Source organism: Phyllostomus discolor, chromosome 10 (genome assembly GCF_004126475.2).
Source record: "Phyllostomus discolor isolate MPI-MPIP mPhyDis1 chromosome 10, mPhyDis1.pri.v3, whole genome shotgun sequence".
Taxonomy (NCBI): Eukaryota; Metazoa; Chordata; class Mammalia; order Chiroptera; family Phyllostomidae; genus Phyllostomus; species Phyllostomus discolor.
In genome coordinates, this window is record NC_040912.2 from 63,213,877 (window position 1) to 63,239,681 (window position 25,805).

The following is a 25,805-nucleotide window of genomic DNA, read 5'->3' on the forward strand; positions in this document are numbered from 1 at the left end:
TCAAGCCAGTCACTGGGTTGTGACACAGTATTTCAGGGAGGGGTCCCAGAGGGAACAGTGGCACTTCCTCTACTCTCTGTTGGATTTCAGTCACTTATACTGCTTCCCCCCAGCAAACTTTGCTTTTCTGGTGCTGATTCCCATGTAGGTGGGCTTGTGTACATTCTAGGACCCTGTGGGTCTCTACAACGAACCCTCCTGTGAGGATGGGAGTCTCTCCCAGCACCTCAACCCCCACAGGTGTTTTCAATCAGTGTTTTGAGGCTTTATTTCCCTGCACTGGGACCCTGGGTTGTGCAGTCTATCTCACTCCCTAGTTTTGCCTGTTTTATCTGCATGCAACTGTGGGACTCTCAGTCTACCAGCTGCCTTGTGTGTGTATGCCCCACTCCGCAATCGCTGCCTCGCTGGATGTGTTTGCTGCCACCTCATGCCTGTGGTCCGCCAATGGCTGCCTGCACATCCAGGGTCAGTCAGCTGCTGCCTTTCAAGCCCAGGGTCCGCAAGCCACTGCCTTTTTTTTGCCGCGACCCCTCTCTGCCCAGCCACCCGCCCCTCCTACTGTTACAGAACACAGGCGGGGAGGTGGGTAATTATTGGCCCACCCAGGGACGCCAAAAACTGTTACATAGCACACCCACACACAGGGCCAAGGGGGGTTACTATATACTATTACCAAAAGAAACCCTCCACTAAGTTCGATTGTCCACAACCTTAGGAATGATATTTCTCAATGCCAGAGATTTGTGAAAAGGAAATGAAGTATTTATTTAAAGCTATACAGACTTAAAGTAGTGACCTAATGTCCTCATTAAAATATCAAAGTCCTTTTGGATACGCACAGATTCCCACAGTGCTTCCTTCTCCCCCTGCCCTAATTTGGGGTACTGTATCTCAGGAAAAGAAGTAGAGGTCTGTGATTCCAGCCGTGGGCACCATCAGCTGTGTTGCCCTCCAGGCAAGATCTCTAATTAATCCAAAGCCATGTGGCACTTTCTCACGGCCTACTGGGAAGAGTTCTTTCACCCTTCTTCCAGGCAAAATTTCTCCTGCTTCCAAGGCCACGTGGCCAAAGGGAGCACCCCAAAGATGCGTGGTCCTCTCCTACCAAAGATGCAGGGGTCCCCACTCTGGACAAAACTGCATGGTTCTTCTCTCCACTAAAGCTGTAGGGGTCTGCACTCTGGCAAAACTGCATGAATCTCTCCTCTATTGCCACAGCCACGTGGTCCTCTCTACCGGAGCTGCAGGGGTCCCCACCCTGGCCAAAACTGCATGGTTCTTCTTGGCAAAGCTGCAGGGAGGGGGGTCACCACTCTGCCAAAGCCAAGTGGTGATTCTCTGCTAAAACTGCATGGTGGTTTTCCCTACTAAGCTGCAGGGGTCCCCACTCTGGCAGAAGAGCATGGCTCTCTCCTCAATGGCTGCCATGTCTGTGTTTAAATCCCCATGCCAGTCTTCCTCTGTATCCCCATTTCCGACTCCTCCTACAATCAGTTACATTTGCCAGCATTCCTGTATTATTCTGAGTTCACTGGGCTGCCATCATGAGTCTGGGCAGGGGTGGCCCCTTGTCATGGAGCCAATCTTCTCCAAGCTCTCACGCAGACACTGCCTCCCAGTTATATCTTGGGGGGAAGTTCTTTCTATCCCCCTGGCTCAGAGCATGGCCACAGCTATTTAGCATATCTATGCAACCAGTTAAAGGTTAGAGATATGTTAAGTGACCATGCCATGGATTAGCTACAAAGCTGTAGCTGCACAAAACAGCTCTGCATGTTCCTGCTCCATGTGTCCCTTTCCCCAACTCACACCTGAGGAGGGAAGGGGTGAGGATATCCTAATATTTCCTGGACACCTTGAGTTCTGGACCCCATTCCAAATCCTTATTTGGGGCCCCCCTCTTGGCTGCACCCTGTATCACTACCAGTCTGGATGAATGTGTCTATTTTAACGCCTTGGTTGTCAGGCTTCCATACAGTTCAATTTTCTGTCAGCTCTGGTTGTTATTTTGTTTCTAAATTGTTATTGTCCTTATTTTGGTTGTGTGAGGAGGCACAGTGTGTCTACCTACACCTCCATCTTGGCCAGAAGTCTAGAGTATATTATGCAACTTCTTAATATATAATTCAGTAAAGTAATAGTCTCCCCCTTTATTTGCATGTTTTATATTTTTTTTTGTTATATAACCACCAGCCTTAAATAAAAGTTATTTCTGTGGAAAAAGAAACAGAAGTATGAATACATGGAACAGAATGACAGCTGTCAGAGGGGAGTGGGGCTGACTGGCTATAAGCAGGTAAAGGAATCAGCCAAAGAGCATATATGCATAACCCAGAGACACAGACAACAGTGTGGTCATGCCCACAGGGAAATGGAGGGGCAGGGGCTGAATAGAGGCAGGCAAGGGCAGGTAAAGGGGCACATCTATAATAGTGGAAACAGTAAAAATAAATTTGAAAATACCAAATTTTTAAATAAAATGGTAGTGCAGGAATGGGAGAGGTAGCATTTCAGACACAAAAGTCTTTAAATTTATTCTTGAAGCCTGCTGCGTAAACGCAGAAAGGACATTTTACTGAGGATTCCATCAACAGAAAACACAACATAAATCACTTGCATATGCAGAAATACAGGCACATATCCTTTTATAAGAAGACAAATATTTCCCTTTTATGTATAAAGCAGTGGTTAGTAGTAGTTCATCATTAAATTGGTTAAATACAGTAGGAGGTTTTCTTTTTTTATCAAAATAACTATTTTCCAGTAATCCTCTATACATTAATTCTTTATGAACTTCACAGAAGAAAAAAGTAGAACAAAACTATATAATTTTTAGTTTCTTTGTTAAAAATTAAAATCATAGAAATGATAAAATATTGGTGTAAGCAATGAATAATGATTACAGGAAGGTTATATGATGCATTAGATCAGCAACACTCTAAATGTGTTTAGTGTTTATTAAGTAAATGTAATAAAATCTCTCTATGTTTAACTTGCACTAACTCAGATTGACATATACTTGTCAACATGCAGGGCCCTGGAAGAGCAAATGTTGTAATTTCATGTAGCACATCCAGGCTATACCATCAATACTGAAACAAAATTCAATCCTTCAGGTGTTTTCAAGAAACACAGATAGCTGATCTAGTGCTGATAACACAGAAAAATGATTAATTGATTCCAGTTTTCATCTATATCTTAGATATTTTAAGGTCAGTAAATAGCCTAGAGATATTCTAAAAACATTAAAATCATTGAAAACATTAGTTCTACCACTTATTTAAATATCTGAATTCTACAATATCAACAGCAAAAATCATTTTCATAATATTTTGAAGTACAAGAAAATGACAATATGATGCAATCTATCAAAACAGGAAAAATATATTGTTTTACATTGTAAAATCTAACTTTTCCTCTGACATAAAGGTAAATGAGTAAACTAAATCAAGAACCTTATTGTGTCTAATTTTTAAGAGCTATTAAATATTTTATTTACAGTTATGTGAGAGAAAATATGAGTTAAAAAAGAAGGAGCAAGAAGGCTATTTACCAATGTCCACAGCTCATCTCATTATTTATTATTTAAAGCTTCTGTGCCCACATAAACAAAGTTATAGTCACTGATATCACCATCTGTATACTGAGGAAATGTGTTGTGTTTATATATTCTTCAGTTATGGGAAAAGTTCAAAAAGAAAGAATTAGAAAGAAATTATGAAGATCTATTTCAAATCATAGGAGACCCTTGTTAAGATCATTGGGAGATGGAAAGGTTGCTTAGTGTAAATCCATGTAAAGGTGGCCAATGTTTTATAATAAATAGAGAGACTAGATTGGATGCAACATTACCTTAAAAGATACCAAAAAATATTGGAAATAAAATTACTTAATCTTATTTTTCACAAAGTTCTTATTATCATTGCAATTATGCATTAATTATTTGAATGAACAGGCTTGGTTAATAGTGTGTCAATAGTCCAGTAATAGTTATTGCTTTTTTTGACAAAATTGTTTGATAAACAGTATAACTCTCTCCATCTTAATATGTCTAATTTCTGCAAAAATATTCTAGACAATGAATTTTCCCAAGGATCACTCATGATTCTTATTTACTCAAATAATTTTGCTTTTGGATTTACATGTTTTTACTCTGTTATTTATTTGTATCATTCAAAATTTTACTGTCAGATGCTTACAACATTTAGTAGCCATAGAGAAACTGACCCATAAATATTTAACAAATATATAGCAGGAGTCATACATATATAATGGGGTGTTTGAAAGGGGACTATTTTATAACTGAACAACTCCCTCAGTAGATTGTCTAATATTTGGTACACTTTCAATTTCCTATGAAACCTCATCACTATTGGTGTTGGGATAATGATATTCAGATAACAAGGGCTCCCTCTTCCATCATTATATACAGTATTAACTATGCACTTAGCTCTTGATGAATACAACTATAATTGTATAGCTACAATGCAATATATGAAAGTATCAGAGTTGATGCAGGGATTCCACACCTGGGATCCAAGGAGACATTCAGGGGGTCCTTAAAACCTCTTGGTGCATGCAAATTCTTGATTGTATATACAATTTTATGTTTCTCTATGGAGAGGGTCTATTTGTGACACAGTGCCACTCTTTACTCTGCCTTTCAAAATCCATTATCCATTTTACAACCTCCTAATTGTTATTATAATCTGAGAATAGCAAAAAAAAAATATTCGTTCTTTTTCCAGGTCTCTTTTGTCCAGACTGAAAATATATCCTGTGTCAAGTTCTTACAATTAGCTATGATAATAAAAATTGGGTTTCAGGACTGGGTAGTAGTATTTTGGATAGAAAATGATGATGAAGGAATGATATCACCAGTATAAGTCATCTCAAACTATAAAGAAAAGAGAATTATTGATAATATGAGAGCAAAAGTGGGATTCTATCCAGAATGATATGTTTTCCATGGGCTGAGAAACATATTGTTTCTCTATGATTTACAATATTAAATTATCAACTCAGATAGTAAAGTAGAATTTTATCATAAAGTTTAAAGTATACCTCACTGCTCTCTTTTACATGCCATAAATCATCTATCTGTCTTTAATGACTACTCCTATAAATTAAAATTATTTTTCCATCTGAAATGATGAAACTTGATTATCTAAACTCTGAGGTAATGCTGTAAGCTAAGCTAGAGATAATTATTATACCATAAGAATGTAGTATTTTCCCTCTTTCATCATTTATCTCAAATTTTGTGATGGTGTATTTTCCATGTAATACTAAAAACTCTGAAAGTTTATCACCAAGTTAATGCATGAAATATTGCATTTCAATCACATCAATAATTTACAGAAATATTTTAATTTTTAGACTTCTTCCTAATTAAAAAATCTATTTCCACTATGTCATTTTTATTCTAGTTTTCAAGGGCTTTCACAACCTGTTGCCAATGTTACCTTTCAGAACTCCCTAACAGGCATCTTTTAAGGTGGCCAGATGAATGTTCTATTTCTAATAATGTTACATTAAGATACTTATTTATTTTCATTTTTATCATTCAGTTGATTTTTTGCTCTATCTTCCCTCTCTTTCACTCAATTTATGCTTCCAAATTAGTTAAATTCTGTTCTTCACATAGATCTTTGTGATTCTCCAGACTTTATTCATTTTCATTTTCTCTGTCTGTATCTGTACCCTATGCTGATCCATGTAGGCTTGAATTCTATATATTGTTTATAATTTTTGTTCTTTTTCATGTGATCTTGATAACTCCCTGAAGAGAAAGACCATACCATCCTGCTTATCTGTTGTATATTTTCACAGGACACTGCAGTTTTTAGTATCCCTCAATAATTACACATTGATCAGATTACCATTCATGAAGGTCTAGTACAGAGCAATATATCTGGTAAGTAAATTCTCATTCCTAAAATAAGTTCAAGAGAGAAAAATTTAAGTAAAGCATTATAAACATAAATATTCTTAATAAATACTAACAACAAAAGTCAATAGAGTACTCTAAGTACTTATGAGAACAGAACTTTAATTCAGAGCTGGATATAATAAGAGCTCTGTTTCACAAATTATTTTGTCACTTGGCAATATAATTCTCAACATTTTGTCAATCTGAAGTAAGAACATATCAACAACTAAGTATTGTACATTCAATATTGGACATAGTGATAAATTTTAGATACCTGACAAACTGTCATAGTAGCAGGATTTTTTAAAAAATAGTTCATTTGCTGAATGATTACCCCAAATCTCTTCTTGATTAAAAAAATAAATTTAAAATGTGATTTCTAATGAAGAATAGAAAATCAGAAGAGTGAAAGAAAAAAAATATTACCTGCATTATATGCAAGTGTATGGAGGTATATCTGTGTGAAGTCATAAAATTCTAATCCATATTCTTGAGAAAGGTTATTCTGAACAAGGCGTATTTCCATAAATATGCAAAGAAACTTTTAGAATGCATGTAATTAAACAGACTAGCAAAATTAGGATATAATTTTAGAAACCAGTTTTGATGAATTTTAGGGACCAGATTTATTTTGAAATCTTTTAATGTTTATTGTAGATTCACTTTTCAATTATGAACAACTGACAGATTATCTATCTTTATAATTATTTTTCTCAGAAGGTTGAACTTTAAACAACATGTTCACCAGGTAGTAGAGAAAGGAAATGAACTTCCAAATCTATTGATCAAGATTCTTGTAAACCGTTTTAAGAGTTGAATAGGAAGGAGTTGGAAGTGAGTAACTAAGAAAATGTTTGTATGTTTCAGAGGTTTACCCTTTGCAGTCTGTTACAATAATACATCCAGTAAAGAGCTATTTCTTATGTTGTACCTCTTTCCAGAAAACAAAATGTAAGTAGATTTAGGGTCTATAGTCAGAGAAGAATAATATGTTTTAGCCTTCAGTAATTCCTCAATACCATATTTCCTCTTCCTGTGAATTTATTCTACTGTTGTTTTTAATCCACCACTTTTTCATGAATAATATATTATTTAAAAAAAAATGAAGCCAAAGCAATACATGAAACACAGATATAATTGCACAGCACCAGAATAGAATTGTTTCCTAGTTGATGAGTGGACTGCGTTTACTTTTTATAACTCATCACCATCATCTGAGCTAAAACTGCTTCTCCTACTGCTCTCTTTGGAAACTACAGAGGAAGTGGCAGATAGCAGAGGATCTGTTCCTAAATGACATATTGTGTCATCCAGTAGCATATCATCCAATGTTTGTTCTTCTTTCAAAGCAGCACTGAATGATAAATCTGTGAAGTGTGACAAAGGATCAGAGAAAGCCATAGCTTGATCACAGAGTCTGGGGCTTGTTCCCTGAGACAGAGTCAGTTGTTGGCAATAGTCTACTGAATTCTGTTCAAGATGAGTCTGTTCTTTGGTGGCATGAGCACCTAAATCAACTCGGTCCAGTGAAACCAGGGTTGGAAGACCATTAGCACGAGCCTGTATTTCTAGTTCCTGCAATTTCAAACAAGAATAATCAAATAATGACTTTGAAAGGGGACTTAACACTAGAGAATAAATCAGAAATGAAACCAAAATATTTCCAAGTATTCAAAATGAAAAGTAATACAAATTATAAATATTCTGGCAAATAATAGAATCTGATGTTTTTATCACCTAAAAAATAATACTCAGAAAAATATGAAAAAAATTTTTAAAGTCCATATCCTTGTCCTTTAAAGGAACACACTATGGTCCCATAGTAACTCAGACTCCAATACAGTCATTTGGAGAGGGTAAAAAATCTTCCATTTATTCTTCCAGATTAATTTCTCACTATATTACCATTTCATGGAAACGAAGTAAGTGCTTTACCTGGCCATAAGCATACTCACATAAAAAACCTGATAGTTATGAAAACCCATATTTTAATATTTTTGTCACATGAACAGATGAGGAGTGACTTAATATAAACTTGCACAATATGCCTTGAGGCAATGAAATCCATAGCAATGTTACTAAAGAAATAAAAGGGGTAAAGGAGAATTTAGTGTCCAATATTATCTAAAGAAACAAATGTTCTACTTTATTATTTTTTGTCTGAAATAATATTATGTGTGTTTATAAAATTGATTCAATGTTTTGCATTTTGCTATTAGTTGTTGTCATTCCTTATGTATTTTTTGTCATCTTGATCCTAGATTTCAAATCAAAACTTAATTGAAGCAATCCAATTCATAAATGTCTAAAACACAAGAAATTTATCCTTCAGAAGGATAATAATTATTAATAAGAAAAAATAAATGAGACCAATGAATAAAACTGATGACAGGTAAGTCATATTTAAGCTACGTGGTTCATAGCAACATTCTTATAAAAACCTGAATCCGGAGTAGAAGCCGCCTGTTAGCTTGCTCTAATTTCTTCTGTCTGTGTTCTAATTCTCGAGCTCTCTGTTGTTCTTTTTGTAGCCACTTGATGTACTCCACTGATGCTTTTAGAATGGTTCCTTTGTTCCAGCGCATATCACTGTAGAAGGAAGAGATAACCTTTTCACAATTGTGCATGTCAGCAGAATTCATAAGAACTTACAAAATCTTTTACATTAATATGAAATAATGATTTACATGACTATTATTCACTCTTAGATATTATTGCTTCTGAATAGAAATTTTAATAGAATAGTTAAGGAGCCCTTATATAGTAAAATTAATCCCAGAATGAAAATAAGTGTCAAAAGAAAGTAATAAAGTGACTTTTTGTAGGGAGAGCTAAATGCAATATCATGATTCTACCATTACAGTTTTTATATTTTTAGTGAAAATTGCTTTTATTATTAACTCCAAGATTAAAATCTATGTGCTGTATTTCTGCATTAATGAACTAGGAAATGTACATTACTGAGGACTTAAGCCTAAATTTTTAAAGATCATTTCAAATGTACCAATCTTTTAACCTACTTTCTAATAAGTTTGCTTTTATGCTTCTAAGAAAAAAAAATAAGGTCCCTCTTGAATGTTGATCCTGAGTCATTGTGAAACAAAACCAAATTTGGTAATATCATTTTATGCAACAGAGCAAACCTTTCTAGAATTATTAAGCAAATATTTCTGCACAGAAAGTATTAATACTTTTTAAAAGGCTAGATACCTATTTTTAAATAAATTGAATATAAGTAAATACAATTAAACATTATCAGATAATCTTTCAGTCTACAGTATAGAAAAAATAATAAAACATTTTTTGAGATAGGAGAATGATAATCTGTAATTACAGAAAAGGCTACTAATTTTAATACCTGAAAACACATCAGTAAATTTAATACTATATGAGAGTAAATAATATTTTAGGAGAATGAAGCCAAACTATTTGCTAAAAGTTAACTGAAGCTATTGGGAAACCTAGATGAATTTCCAATTTATAGTCATGAGGTGTTTCAAATACAGCAGAAAGTAAGAATGTAGGACAAATTTAAAGAGACTGCATTGCATCTATTTTTTAGTTTACATGATCTTAATAAAATATCTTGAACTTAATATACACAGGGTCCAGCAGAAGTAATGCCTGCTTGAGTGTGGTTTGTTGGTTGGTAGGGTAATAATATGAGTGTAATAATTTATAGTTTTAATTTGAATATTTCACCTAAAATATCATATGGGTTTTTTGAGTGTGATATTGTTACATTACAGAATTACATGCTTATGATTTTTTAATAAAAGATTTTGTGATAAAAAGGGACATTATTTGTGCCAGACCCCGTATATACTTATTAAGTGATCAGAAGTGGAAACATATATTTTAAGAAACAAATCTGCTTTGCATATGCCTCATTGGAAGTTCATGTTAGATAACAATTTCCTTACCTTTAACAAATTAAGTCTATCTGCATTTTTCTACCAGCAGTTGAAAATGTTTATCAGTGACTGGATAAGCCTTCTTCTACTGAAATACACCAAACTATTCAGTGTCTTGCACAACTGTGAAAAGGCTTTGTCAATTGTCTAAGGCTAAAATAGCTTTTGGTTCCATTTATCTCACAGTGACTTATCTGATGGTGAGAAGGCCAGGAAAAGAGTACTTTTGTCACTAAATCAAGAAGGTACATGTATTTGAAAAGTGTAGTGAACTTCTGAATTAAAACTCTAACAGGTAGGGAGCCTTTGAGTCATAATTTTGTTTTATTTCTTCTCATGAGAAGAAAAAGTTGGACAGAAAGACTAAAATGAAAAAAATATAACACTAGCTAACTTTCAAGTTTAAAGCACTGTTTACTAATATGTAAAAATAAATCCTCAAAATGGTGGTAGAGACCACACAATGAGTCTTCCTTCAGTTTCTACACGATACAATTTTAAAATTTTTAAGTGATCACTCTACTTTAAAGCCACTTTAATATATAAAGTTTCACATGCTCAAACTTATATTAACTGGTTTTCTCAAAATTAGGACTATATAACTGAAAACATCAATAAGAAATTCAACAGAAGCTTAGTCGAGTCAAATAAGGTAATACAGAGCATCCAAAGACCTGTTCTAGCCCAGGATTGGGCATGCCAAGAGAAGCCATGCACAGAGCTCTCCACGAAGAGAAAGAAATTCAATAGCTTCTCAAGTCCCCTTTGCTCTGCAAACTAGCTGATAGGAGTCCTTCTGTAGCAGGTGAAGGGGTGAACGGGCAGCAAGAAGGTGGTGAACTCATTAATGGAAACTCTGTATTGTGCTGTGGGGAGCTAAGGATACTAACTTCCACTGGAGCTGAATCACAAGAATCAACAAGACTATGGGTGTGATATAATAAAGGAAGAGTTCCTTTACTTGAAGTCTTGTACATGAAAGAAATGAAAGTAGAAAGAATGATTTATTGTGTTTTTCCTACTTTTAAAATATGGCTTGCATATTTTCAAATTTTTCAATATAATGAAGCAAAAATAAAGGTCACTTAAAATCTAAAAACATAATAATAAAATAAAAATACATATAAAGTTTCTCCTGAATATATTTGAAGTTTTCCAAACTCATTAATAAGATGTAAGCCTTTCTCCCAAGACAATTTCAAGCAGCTAGGCATTCAAAACATCACATACGACAGTAACACCAACACATGCACAGGGACATTTAACAAATTAATGTTTATACTAACTTTCCATTTTTTACAAAATAGTTTTCTTTGAAGAACTTAAAATTTTCTGGGAGATTTAATGCATGTAGATTTAAAGCAAATAATAAAAATGCATACATTGTAGTAGAAGTGTGGCCATGCAAAACTATTTAAAATACAGTTTATTGTCATTTTAGGAGTTCACATCCACTATAAAGCATTAAAACATAACAAAAAAGAAGATGCCATGACAGGTTTAATTTCTCTTGCTTAGACTAATATTTAAAAAGTTTTATTATTAAGCCCTGGCTGGTGTAGCTCAGTGGATTGAGCATGAGCTGTGAACCAAATCATCACAGGTTCGATTCCAAGTCAGGGCACATGCCTGGGTTGCAGGCCACAGCCCCCAGCAACCGCACATTGATGTTTCTCTCTCTATCTCTTTCTCCCACCCTTCCCTCTCTAAAATAATTAAATAAAATCTTTTAAAAAAAGTTTTATAAGGTCTCATGTACTACCTCAACCATCATTCATACATAAAAGCAGGTTAAAATTACAACTATAGAAAAAATAGTAAAAAAACCCCCTGTACCCTGGCTGGCATAGCTCAGTGGATCGAGCACAGGCTGCAAACCAAAGTGTCGCAGGTTCAATTCCCAGTCAGGGTACATGCCTGGGTTGCAGGCCATGACCCCCAGCAACCGCACATTGATGTTTCTCTCTCTCTCTATCTCCCTCCCTTCCCTCTCTAAAAATAAATAAATAATTAAAAAAAAAAAACCTGTAATCTGTTTTGTAATTTAAAAAGTTGAAAAGAGCAATTTTATAGCATCAGTAGAATAGTTTATGCTGATACTATTTTATATTTCTACTAATATATTTTTTGTAACTATGATTCATAAAAACCTCATATAAATTAGACCACAACCACTTATCTGCAGAAGGTCTTCATTTTTTGTGTTTGTTAGTTTTGTTTGGTTTTATTATTTACCAGTGGTCAGGAGATTGTCCTTCCCTCATAGTTGTTGTTTTTTTTTTCATTTAATTTTCTCAACCTGTATATTTTAACTACGGATATTCACTCTATTATTTCCTCTTCTGACCTTACTATTTTGACCTAGCAAAGAAATATAAATTTCTGAAGTTTTTTGACACATAAAAATGGCCACTTCATAGAACTGAATATATCCTCATGTATTAGCCTTCATTTCCTAAGCCAACCAATAAGTTTATTCTAATCATGAGCTGGAAAGTTCCTCAGAGTTCAACTGCTTCACAGTTCCTGCTATTTGCCCAAGAGCATGTGATATTTAGAAGATGAGCCCCAGATCTCTTCACTCAATTCAGTAATCTTTCTGCAAATTTCTGGCTTTTCTACTTTTTCAAAAGTATCTGCCATAGAAATATGTTTTCCATTGTGACTGAGTGCATAAAATTGCAACAAATATTTCACAAGTTATTACTATCCCCTTTATGTGCAATAGTAATATTTTTGATGTTTGCAATGCTATTTTTCCTTCTTTATTTAAAAATGCACAATCTGCTCCTTTTCATTGATTTCATGATCTATTTTATGGTAAACAATTTGAAAAATTCCATTCTATTATTTTATGGTCTGATGTATACCCTTTTTTTAAAAAAAGAGAAACTGATCTAATGCATTTTAATGGTCACAGTCATTTATTCAGCAAATTAGTCTTATTTTTTGACCCACTTTTTGTAAACTTCATCACTGCCATAACATGGTGATAATTTTTCAGTGCGAAACTTAGATTTCTGGCCAAGATGGTAGCATAGGTAAATATGGTATTCACACCTTCCCACAACCACATCAAAATTACAACTAAACTACAGAACAACTATCATCACAAACCACCTGAAATCTATCTAAATGGAAGTCCTACAACTAAAGAATTGAAGAAGAAGCCACATTGAGATGACAGGAGGATAAGAGATGAAAAACAGGTGAACCCATGCTCATATGTAGCAGATAAAAATCAGGAGAGAGGCCCCTGAAGAATGAGGGGTCCTAGCCCCCACACAAGGCTCCCAAGCCTCGGATTTTAGTGCTGGGGTAAAACGTCCCCATAACTTCTGGGCGTAAAAAACAGCAGAAATTGAGGCCAATTGAGATGGAGTGCCCTTGGAGTCCTAGGCAGTTCTTCCTAAAGGGCCTACAAACACTTATTTGGACACACTTCCTATGAGCTCTAGTGCTGGAGCAGTGGTTTGAAAGGCACCAAGAATATATGAGGCAGAACTGAATTGTCTGGCATCAAGGCCAGAGATGCCACTGTGAGGCAAAAGTGCTGGCAGAGGCCATTGTACCTTTGATGAGACATGTCCCTACAGAGCCAGCAGGTTGGTGCCATATAGGAGTTTCCATCTTGGCTCACACTATTCACCCAACCATGGTGATTCCCTAAGACCATGCACCACCAAAATGTCAGGCCCACCCAAGCTTTTTCCAGTGGCTTTTCATATGAGTGGCCCATCTTGCCTCACACTTAAAGTTTTCCTAAAATATCTCAAACAAGCAGCATCTGGCCTCATTGTTCCATACCTCTCGATAAGTGGCTTAGTCTCTCCTCAGAACTTCCAAGCCCAGCACAGATAGCAGTCATTTTATAATCACTTTGTAGTTCAAGCTGTGTGGACACTGGACAGAATACAGGTAGCTGCTGACTTGGGTCTGCACTTCCTGCCAGGCCCCAAAGCCAGTGCACCCAGTGGACAACTTCAGACTATGTTAAAGCACCACACAATAACTTCCACAAACAACACATTCAGGGGCAGACTTAGCAAAGTAAGTCCTCCTCCATGCAAGGGCTGGAGGGCTATACAGCTGATCCTCCACTGTAGTTGGTGGTCACAGCCATTCCATGCAGCCTACTGGCCTGGGGATAAATCGCTATTATTGATGTGCCAGCAGCAAGAAAGTTTCAATTACAACAGGAAAGTATACATAGCCCACATGGGGAGGCTGTGCTACTAGACCCACAGGACACCTACTACCTTAGGACACTCTATCAAGCCTGGAAAATGTAGTACCTCTACCTAATGCATAGAAATAGCCCTAACTGATATATCTCAGTGGACTGAGCACAGGCCTGCAAACCAAAGCATTGCTGGTTCAATTCCCAGTCAGGGCACATGCCTGGGTTGCAGACCAGGTCCCCAGTGGGGGGTGTACAAGAGGCAACAACACATTAATGTTTCTCTCCCTCTCTTTCTCCTTCCCTTCCCCTCTCTCTGAAAATAAGTATCTTTTAATAAACACAAGGAAATAAACACAAGGAGGCTCTTAAAATGAGGAGACAAATAAACATGTCCCAAATGAAAGAACACAAAACTCCAAAGAAGAACTAAACAAAATGAAGACAAGCAATCTATAGATAGTGTTCAAAACATTAATTATAAGAATGCTCAATGAACTGAGAGGGAGAATAGTTGAACTCAAAGAAAACTTCAACAACATAAAACCCATAACAAAGAATCAGTCAGAAATTAAGGATACACTAACTGAAATGAAAAATAATTTACAGAGCATAAACAGTAGGGTAAATGAAGCTGAGAATCAAATCAGTGATTTGGAATATAAGAAAACAAAACCACTCACTCAGAATAGCAAAAAGAAAAAAAATCCAAGAAAATGAGGGTAGTGTAAAGAGCCTCTGGGATAACTTCATTCACAGAATGGGGGTGCCCTGAGGAGAAGAGAAGGAGCAAGAAATTGGACAATCTATTTGAAAAAAATAATGACGGAAAACTTCCCTAACTTGGTGAAGGAAATAGACATACAAGCCCAGGAAACAAAGAGAGTCACTAGCAAGACAAACCCAAAGATGCCCACACCAAGACACATCATAATTAAAATGTCAAAGATTAAAGACAAAGAGAAATTCTTAAAAGCAACAAGAGAAATGCAGTTAATTATTAACAAGAAAGCTCCCATGAGACTGTCAGCTTTGCAGGCCAGAGGGATTGTGAAGAAATATTCAAAGTGATTAGAAGCAAGGACCTACAACCAAGATTACTCCATCTAACAAAGCTATCATTTAGAATCAAAGGACAGGTAAACAGCTTGCCAGGCAAGGAAAAGCTAAAGGGGTTCATCACCACCAAACTAGTATTATATGAAATGAATCTAAAAAAATAAATACATAAGCAAAGAAGCAGAACAGAAATAGACACATAGGTGCAGATAATATTTTGACGGTTACTAGATGGGATGCTTGCAGGGATGGGTGAAAAAGTTGAAGGGATTAAGAAGTATTAATGAGTTGTTGCAGAATAGTCTTAGAAATGTAAAATAAAGCATATGGAATATAGTCAATAATATTCTAATAAAACTGTACATGGTGTCAATTGGGTACTAGATATACTGAGATAATTACTTAGTAAAATATACAATGTCTAATCACGGGGGGTGCATACCTGAAACTAATACAATATTGTAGGTCAACTGTATTTTTAAAATATTTTAAATTTTAAAAATACTAATAAAATATAATTATGAAAAAAAGAGAAAGTTCCTTACTCTATTTTATCCACACACTCTGACTCCCATTGATTCATTTTCTGCAACTTTTTAACAAGATTTTATTTATTTATTTGTTTGTTTGTTTGTTTGTTTATTTATAGACAGAGGGGAAGAGAGGGAAAAAGTGAGGGAGAGAAACATCAGTGTGTATGCTCTCACCCACCCCCTACTTGGGACTGGACCACAACCCAGGCATGTGCCCTGACTGGGAATTGAACCAGCAACCTTTGGCTTGCAAGATGGCACTCCATCCACAGAGCTGCACCAGCCAGAGCCATTTTCTGCAACTTTTATATTATCCATAGTAGCATCTGAAAATTCAATAAATGAAATTACAATAATTTCATAGAGTAAATGGCTACTATTTAAGCCCATATACCCAGACTCTACTTCTCAAGTTAAGTCAATTGGAAAAGGCTACATTCTGGATTCAACCATGAAACTCACATTGGTGCCCCCCATAGAGGGACACAGAGTGACAGATCAGGCTACAACAATCCAATGGATAACATGTATTGAAACAGAATTGGTATTGGATGTCTGGAATATCACAGCTGGCAGGGAGTTATCTCTTCTGTCTGTGCTATGTGGACAGATTCACATATACACATATTCAACATCTAACTGTTTTTAATTAGACAAAAAATAAATATAATTTGCCTACATATAAAATAATACAGTTAATGTAAATACTAATCACTCTTTTTCAGATCAATAAAGAAGAGAAACACACTTAATGATTATAGTGAGTTTTCTCAATGGTGGTCCCATTCAGGGTAAATAGATTTTCCATATTCTAGATTAGAGGATTTTTATGGTGTTATGTCTTATATTTGTCTTTTATTCATCTTGAGTTTATGTTTGTGTATGGTGTAAGTTGGTGGTCAAGTTTCATTTTTTTGCATGTAGCTGTCCAGATCTCCCAACACCATTTATTGAAGAGTCTATTTTTACTCCATTTTATGCTCCACCCCATTTGTCAAATATTAATTGACCTAGTAGATACATGGGTTTATTTCCAGGCTCTCTATCCAGTTCCATTAGACTATGTGTCTGTTCTTATGCCAGTACCAGAGTATTTTGATTACAGTGGCCTTGTAAATACAGTTTGATGTCAGGTATTGTGATCCCTCCAGTTTGTTCTTCTTTCTCAGAATTGCTGCGGCTATTTGGGGTCACTTATGGTTCCATATAAACTTTTGAAATGTTTGTTCTTTATCTGTGAAATATGTCATTAGTATTTTAATAGGGATTGCATTGAATCTATAAATTAGTTTGGGTAGTATGGACATTTTGATGATGTTCATTTTTCCAGTCCACACAGTATATGCTTCCATTTATTTGTGTCTTCCTGTATTTCTTTCTTCAGTGTTCTGTAGTTTTCTGAGTACAGGTCTTTTACCTACTTGGTTAGGTTTATTTCTAGGCACTTTATTTTTCTTGCTGCTATAGCAAACGAGATTTGTTCCCCTGATTTCTGTTTCTGATATTTCACTGTCGGCATACAAAAATGGCTTCACTTACTGAATATCAATTGTGTATCCTGCTGCTTTGCCAAATTGACTATTATGTTGAGTGTTTTGGTGGTGTCTATACAATTTTCCATGTACACTATCATGTCATTGCAAACAATGACAGTTTCACTTCCTCCTTTCTAATTTAGATACCTTTTATTTCTTTTTCTTGTCAGATACTGTGGCTAGAACTTCCAATACTATGTTGAATAAAAGCGGTGAAAGTGGACATCTTTGTCTTTTCCCTGATCTTAGTGGGAAAGCTTTTAGATTTTCCCACTGAGCATGATGTTGGCAGGAGATTTCTCATATATGGCCTTTATTATGTTGAGGTATGCTCCCTTTACTCCCACTTTACTAAGTGTTTTTATCATGAATGTGTGGTGTAATTTATTGAATGTTTTTTTCTGCATCTATTGATATGATTATGTGATTTTTGTCTTTCCTTTTCTTTATGTGATGTATCATATTTATTGATCTGTGAATATTGTACCTTCCTTGCATCCCTGTAATTAATTCCACTTGATCATGGTATGTGATCTTTGTAATGTAGTGCTGGATGTGGTTTGTCGATATTTTCTTCAGGATTTTGGCATCAATGTTTGCCAGCGATATCGGCTTGTAGTTTTCTTTCTTCGTTGTGTTTTTATATGGTTTTGGGATTAGGATGATACTGGCCTCATAAAAGAAGTTTGAGAATCTTCCCTTTTCTTGGATTCTTTAGAATAGTTTGAGAAGGATAGGGGTTAGCTCTTTCTTAAATGTTTTGTTAAATTCTCCTGTGAAACCATCTAGTCCAGGGCTTTTGTGTTCCAGGAGATTTTTTGATTACTACTTCATTCTCACTAGCTGTTATTCATCTATTTCAGGTTTCTGCTTCTCCTTGACTCAGATTAAGAAACTTATATGATTCTAGAAATTAGTCCATTTCACCTAGGTTTTCAAAGTTTTGGCATATACTTGTTTGTAGTAATTTCCTACAATCTTTTGTATTTCTATGGTATTGGTTATAATTTCTCCTCTTTCATTTCTGATTTTACTTATTTGGGTCAGGCCTGTCACTTTTTTTCTTGATGAGACTGTTTTAAAAGCTTGTCAATTTTGTTTATATTTTCAAAGAAGAATATTTTTATTTTGTTTTTATTTTATTTTCCTTTTCCTAAATTTATTGATCCTTTGAATTGTTTTCTTAGTTTTTATGTCATTTAATTTTGCTCCAATCTTGATTGTTTCCTACCTTCTACTCATTCTGGGCTTTGTTGTTGTCCCTCTAGCTTTTTTTAGATTCAGTGTTAGGATGTTTATTTTAAATATGCCTATCATTTTAGGTAGGCCTGTATCACTATGAACTTCTCTCTCAGGACTGTCTTAGCTGTGTCCCATAGGTTTTAGACTGTTGTGTGTTCATTTTCATTTGTTTTCAGAAACTTATTGATTTTTTCCTTGACTCATTATCCACCTATTCATTATTTAATAGCATACTATTCAGTCTCCATGAATTTGAGTGTTTTTGAGGTTTTTCCTTGAGGTTGGTTTATAGCTCCAAGCGCTTGTGGTCTGAGAAAATGCTTGACATGATTTCAATTTTCTTGAATTTTTGGAGGTTTGTTTTGTGTCCTATCATGTGATCTATCTTTGAACATATTCTATATGCATTTAAAAAGAATGTATATTTTGCTTCCTGGGATGAAAGATTCCATACATACCAGTTAAGTTGTTTTCATGTAATGCATCATTTATGCTGTTTATGTTGACTCTCTGGATGTAATTGGGTTTTAACTATTGTTGGGTATTCTTTGGTGGGTCCTTACCTTCTGCTGGCTGACTCAGTGTTACTTCACCCACCATGTATTGTATGTTGTTGTGCAGGTGCTGTCAGAACAAAACCACAAAATCCAGGAAATAAACCCACATCCTCAAAAATAACTTGCACCCCCAATACCACTATCAACAGAAAATAAACCAATATTAATAAGGGTGTAAAGAGATTAAGGCTTTATAACAAAGGAGAGTGAATATGAGATGACCTACTGAAAGAAAAATGATTTTGAGGGGTTAGAGGGAGGAACACTACCAAGAGTTGAAAATTTGAGAAATGCAAAGAGAGAAAGTAAAATTTACACCATAAATAAAAAAGGAATGAAGAAGGTAGAGTGGAGTAAGAGAAGGGAAGCATATACTATTAGATTTAAACAGAAAATAAAATAAAATAAAATATAAAATAAAAAAATAAAAATAAATTAAAAAGTGAGAGACAGAAATAAAAAGGAAGAAAAAGTAAATAGATAAAAAGAAATAGGAACCACCTGTCTGGTGTAGCTCAGTGGATTGAGCGTGGGCTGTGAACCAAAGTGTCGCAGGTTCAATTCCCATCAGGGTACATGCGTGGGTTGCAGGCCATGACCCCCAGCAACCGCACATTGATGTTTCTCTCTCTCTCTCTATCTCCCTCCCTACCCTCTCTAAAAATAAATAAATAAAATCTTTTAAAAAAATAGGAACCATATTGGAGAGAAAAATCCACCACAGCACTATCAACAACAAATGAGCTGATCCAAGATGGCTGAGTCATGAGTAGAAGTTACAATAACCTCCTCCCAGGACCAAACTAGAATTACAACTAAATTGTAAATAAACCACCCAGAACAAATGACTGAATAATAGTGAGAAAGAAGCCTTATAACCTCAGACAGACAGAAGAATCAGCTTCAGCTCAATGTGACTGGTAAGGAGTGCAGTGGAGACATAAGAGGGCTGGCTAGGCACCCACAGGGGGCAGCTGAAGTGCCAGAGGGACATTTAAGCAGCTGGTTGGATCCCTCAGAGAAGTGTGGAGTCTAAACCCTAAGCTGGAATCCCTAGCCTAGAACAACAGTTCCTGAAAAGTACTCAGATAACATCCAGCTGAGAGAAGGGGCAGGGTTGCTCTCTGCCAGAATTGGATGGCTGGAAAAGCAAAGAGCTGCCTAAAGGGCAAGCACATACATTTTCATTTGCAGTTACTTACCCTGGGCTTCAGCAAAAGGGAGGTGGGGGCAGAGTGGACACTTGAGGAAAGACGGGGGGAAGAGGCTTTGGGGAGAGAACTGAGAGAGTAGCTGCTGGGATCCTGGTGCTGAGTCATCCTCCAATACTGCAGCAGCCAGCCATCTTGCTCAGACAGACCAGCCTCCTCCAAGTGGAAGCAGCTTGAGAGAAAACAATAGCCTGACCCAGGAGGGATTCTGCCCTGCCCTGTGGTGCTTAAGCCTGAGTGCAGATTGACTAGATTAAAAAGTGAAGGAGTCAGCCACAGACAGTAGATCCCTGGAAGTCTGTAACAGGCTGCCTAAGGTCAGATAGGGACATCACATGACATCACCAGAGGCTGATACAGAAAGAAAAACAGTGGTAAATACTAGATGCTACTGAGATAAAATCCACCATAGTCTTGTCCATGATTGGCGATATTTTCTTTCCTGTATACCTTTTTTACATGAATTTCTTGGCCTTCAAGGTTGTACATATTAAGTCACTAGATTTTATACTATAGTTTATTTAAGTTCACATATTTTGTTCCTTTCTTCTCTTACCTCATTTTACTTTCTTCTTTCCTCTTATTATTTTCATTTTAAATTTTATTTTATCTCATGCTATGACTTGCTTCCATTCCACACTCTTGCTATTTCCCCCCTGTCCAGCCTCTCAAAGCCAATTTTCTTGTTAATGGTCATCTCACATTTCTTTTTCTTATTCTTAAAATACCTGTGTTCTATCTCCATGTTCAGCAATCTTTGCTTGTTGATTGTGGATAGGGTAGTTGTTGTATCATTTTTTTTATTTTTATCTTTAGATCTTCACTAATTTTGTATTTCAAATCTCAAATTTTACCATTCCCCTCTCCCACTATTTTTTTCATCTCAAATTTTAATTTTGTCGTGTCTTAGCCTGCTTTTTTTCTTTCTGTTTTTTCTTTCATCCTGCCCTTTTTAAAATTTTTTCCTTTTTCTTTTAATATCAAATATTAATTTCTCCTTGTATTATCCTGGTTTTTATTCCTCACTCTTAGTATTCCCTCTCCCTCTGTCATCTCAAAATCACTTTCATTTCCTTTAGACATCACTTAGGCCATTCTTTCTTTTTCTTATTCCTATCCCCCCTATATTAATTTTAGTTCAAACATCTTGTTTAACTCCTTTGTATATATGATACCAACTTGGCTAAAAATTTCATTACAATAATCAATTAGTGGTTGAAATCTATAAGCATGTTTTTTATAATTCTATTTTTCACTTGCATGTCTCTAGAATCTCTGAAAATCTGGCATTCCAATGTTCATGCACACACAAATCTTACATTTGAAGAATTGTTAGAACCATAAGTTGAGTACAGTACTAAGTGTCTTAGACATCATGTGCCACTATCAATAAGTCTGTCAATATTGGTGTCATACAGAAAGACCCACTATAAACTGAAAATAAATAATTTACTTATTTTTTACAGCTCAGAAGGACAACTGTTAGTGACAACTTTGATGCTTAATGGCTTTCAGCCTTGAATAAATATTTTAAAATAAAATCAGAAGTAGATTTATCTCTACCATAAGCTGCTTAATTTTCTAGTTATTAGTCCTCCTAGATCCTCCTTCCCTCCCACCCACTTTTTGGGGTATTAAAACCATCACTTTATTATAGAAATGGTTATTGAACTCACGGATCATTAGACTTTGGAATAAGAGTACCAAGCTCCTTGATTCGGTAATTAATATTATACCTTCTTCTTCTTTCAACTATTAAAAAAAAGAAATATTTATTATTCTCATTAAAGCACAATTCATTTTTATATAGATGTAAACTTTCTTAATAATTTTTAAAGAACAAAAAAATTTCATTTAATCAAAAAATATTTCTCAAAATAAAATAAAAATTCAAATATATTTTATTCTAAAAGAATAATAATATATTATTCACAATGTCTTAAAATATTTCCTTCTGAATACATGTTTTTCGGTATTTAAAATGCCATATAATATTTACTCATACTGAAACATATATATTTTTTATATATATGCATTTTGTCAGTCCATACGGATTACAAATATCTGAGGACTTAACTCTTCTTATATACAGCCCTGAAGGCCTAACACAAAGTTTGGCACATGGTAGGTATGTGTAACCAAGTAAACTATGACCTTTTTGAGGGAAGGAACTGTTTCCTCCTCATTTTTGTATCTCCAGAGGGTTTGGCATATAAGAAAAGCTAAATAAATATATGTCAATTAGAATGTAAATATGTTCTTTTAAATTTTTCAATTATATATAGAACAGTGTTTTTCAAATTTTAGTGTATATTAGACATGCCTGAAATTGTTAGAATATATATGTACCCTACTAATAGAGATTCTGATTTTAGTAGGTCTGGGTCAGGGTCCCAATATTTGCATTTATAACAAGCTTGCATATGATTCTGATGTTCACTTTTAAAGATTTCTTTAAAAATGATTATGCTTGAAAATTAAGATCATTACCAGAAAGAAGAAAAGACATGAAAGACATTCAATGGTCTTTGCAAACCTAAAATATATGTATGGATTTGATCTTCAGGAATAATAATTGGAATTCCTTTGAAATTAGAATATAATTTATTCTTGATGCAGTTTACTTCCCTTCTTTATTAATTCTATTTTCCCTGTGCATGTGATTCAAAGAGCATGACACCACATTAAAAAAAATTGAAAAGAAAATAAAGATAAAGCTGATAGAAATACATATATATTTCACAGTTAGAATGTATTAATAAATCTATGTTCACACATACTAACTCCTATATTATAAAATAGATTTTTAGGTATAAAATGAGGCCCTGGCAAGGTAGCACAATTGGTTAGAGCATCGTCCCAATACACCAAGATTGCATGTTCGATCTCCAGTCAGAGCACATACCAGAAGTAACCAATAAATACATAAATAAGTAGAACAACAAACTGATCTCTCTCTCACGTGCTCTCTCTCTAAAAATCAATAAATAAAAAAAATTAAATATAAAAGGAAGAACAGCTATGAAGTATATTCAAAAACTTATCTCAAAATAAGGGGTTGTTTTAGTCCTAAAATATTTCCCCAAAATCTATTATTTAAATATAAATAATAAATTTACCTTGTAAACTATCAGAAGTTTCTACTCTACTCTTCTTAAGTTGTGCTCGATACATGTTTAATGGCTAATTATAATGAGAGCTTTGGTTTCTCAATGTTTTCATACCTAGTACTAGTTATTTGTAGAGAAGTCAATTTTTAGAAATTATAAGATGTCACGTGTGATTTCACTCTTCACAAAGTTGTTAATATATTCGATCATTTCTGCCTTTGGATACAGGCAAGAGGAGTCCCTATCTAGGACCTCATACTTAAGAGGAACTATGCTTGCCTTCTTTCATCATACGCATCTCCACTGAGCAAGGCAGCCACAGAGCCAGGCTGATCCCTTCTAAAACACACACATAAGGGATATCCTCTCAAACATACTGAGCCTACTGCTAGAGCTTACATAGGCCACTTCTCAGGTCCATCTTTCTGAGGGAAGATCATAACACCAGTGTGCTCACCACTAGACCCAAGATATGGACAAGGAGCAACTGTTTGCTTACATGTGTATGGAGCATGAATGTACTGGATCAAGTAGTCACACTCACACCTAAGACCACTGGCAACACAGAATGAAACATAAGGTGAAAAGACAAGTGAGTATTGCCCCACTCTGACATTCCCATTCAGAATTCCAAGGATCTGAGAATTCTGAATTCACAGCTGGCCTTCCAGTCCTTAGGAAGGATAGAGTATACTTATTTTAGTACTCTCCAACTTGAGTCATAACTTTTAAATATTTAGATATCTGGTAAGTGGGACTTCATCTGTCTTCTTGTCACAATCTTCACAAACTTTAGGGGTTATCCTAGATTCAACATATTTAAAATGTGATATTAATTTTTTTAGCCATGATATCTCCAAAAAGCAAAATCACTCAGTAAGGGAATCCAGATTAGAAAACACTTCAATAATGGACATACAAGGCACCTATCATACTTTATCTCAAATGACCTGTTTTTTAAGCTGCAGAAATAGAAGAGAGAAGTAACAAACAAGGAGAGTAATGATAAGCAGTCTAAAATAAAAGAGAAGCCCTTAGTTCCTTACTGTATTAGTTCTTTCTTTTTTTATTGTTGTTCAATTACAGTTGTAATTCCCCCCCTACTACTCTCCCCTGCCCTACCCACCCCACCTTCCACATTCAATCCTACCCCCCTTTGGCTTTGTCCATGGGTCCTTTATATATGTTCCTTGATGACATTCCCCCTATTTTCACATTATCACTCTCTCCCCTCCTCTCTGGTTACTGTCAGTTTGTTCTTTATATCCATGTCTCTGGTTCCATTTTGATTGCTTGTTTTATTGATTAGTTTCCACTTAGAGGTGAAATCATATGGTATTTGTCTTTCACCACCTGGCTTATTTCACTTAGCACAATGCTCTTCAGTTCCATCCATGCTGTCATGAAGGGTAGGAATTCTGTCTTTCTTTCTGCTGTGTAGTATTAATTCTTGCTATCAATAATTAGCTCTCCATAATCATGTTCTACTTATAATGTGGATATAAGCTTCTTGGCTCTACCACTAATGGCTATCAGAATTAGATCATTTCCCTTTCCACAACTACCCTGAGGATTGCCATAACCTTGTGTCAGCTGTCTCCTCAGAGTCACATAGGAAACTAATTATTCTGTGACATACACCAGTGAGTATGAACAGACAGATGAAGGTGTTACAAGTGCAGGTAGAATCAATTTCAGCTAATTACATGTAAGGAACTTCCTGGTTTATTTAGAGAATTAAATTTTTATCTTGTTTTATTCTTTTCTCATTTTTTGATTTGGCTCCCAGAACAAAAAGTCTTCATAGTCATTTATCCAACCTCACTTGGGAGTTAAGCACTTGAGACACAACCAAACATTATCAAGCTCAACATTCTTGCTAAACAACTTCCTTTGCCTATGTTTCTTCCTCTCATGTGACCTGTTATCAGAGTTAAACTGACCCCTAGGAAGGCATCAGGGTCTTTTCTTTTTTTATGTTGGAATTCAGCAATCCCTCATAAGCAATACTTTTCAGATAACTTATTAGGAAAGAAAGAACAGATTGACAGAAAGATAAAAACCTGGAGTTATGTTTCTTGCTATTTAAATGGTGTACAATTCATTTGCATGATGGAATACTATGCAGCAGAAAGAAAGAAGGAGCTCCTCTTCTTTTCAATGGCATGGATGGAACTGGAGAGCATTGTGCTAAGTGAAATAAGCCAGGTGGAGAGAGACAAACACCATATGATCTTACCTATAAGTGGAACCTAATCAACAAAACAAAGAAGCAAGCAAAATATAACCAGAAACATTGAAATTAAGAACAAACTGACAGTAGCCAGAAGGGAGGTGGGAGAGGATAATGGGGGAAAAAGGGGGGAGGGTTTTCACAAACATCTATAAAGAACACGTGGACAAAACCAAAGAGGGTAGGATCAAGGGTGGGAAGTGAGGATGCCTGGGGTAGGGGGGAGTGGTGAGATATAAATGGAGACAACTGTACTTGAACAAGAATAAAAAAAGTTAAAAAATAAATGGTGTACA

At 35.3% G+C, this 25,805-nt stretch overlaps 1 protein-coding gene across 2 annotated transcripts in view; it reads right to left on the reverse strand.

Moving 5' to 3' along the window:
* Window positions 1-6,743: 6,743 nt before the first annotated feature.
* Window positions 6,744-25,805, reverse strand: part of TFEC (transcription factor EC) — a 123,337-nt gene continuing 104,275 nt past the window's right edge. For both annotated transcript variants that reach the window (XM_036010827.1, XM_028525982.2), the window contains 3 exons: window positions 21,843-21,918; window positions 8,377-8,524; window positions 6,744-7,510 (listed from right to left, as the gene is read on the reverse strand). In XM_036010827.1, coding sequence (XP_035866720.1) covers window positions 7,130-7,510; window positions 8,377-8,524; window positions 21,843-21,918 — 605 coding nt within the window. In that variant the 3' untranslated portion in view covers window positions 6,744-7,129. The remainder of the gene's footprint in view (window positions 7,511-8,376; window positions 8,525-21,842; window positions 21,919-25,805) is intronic.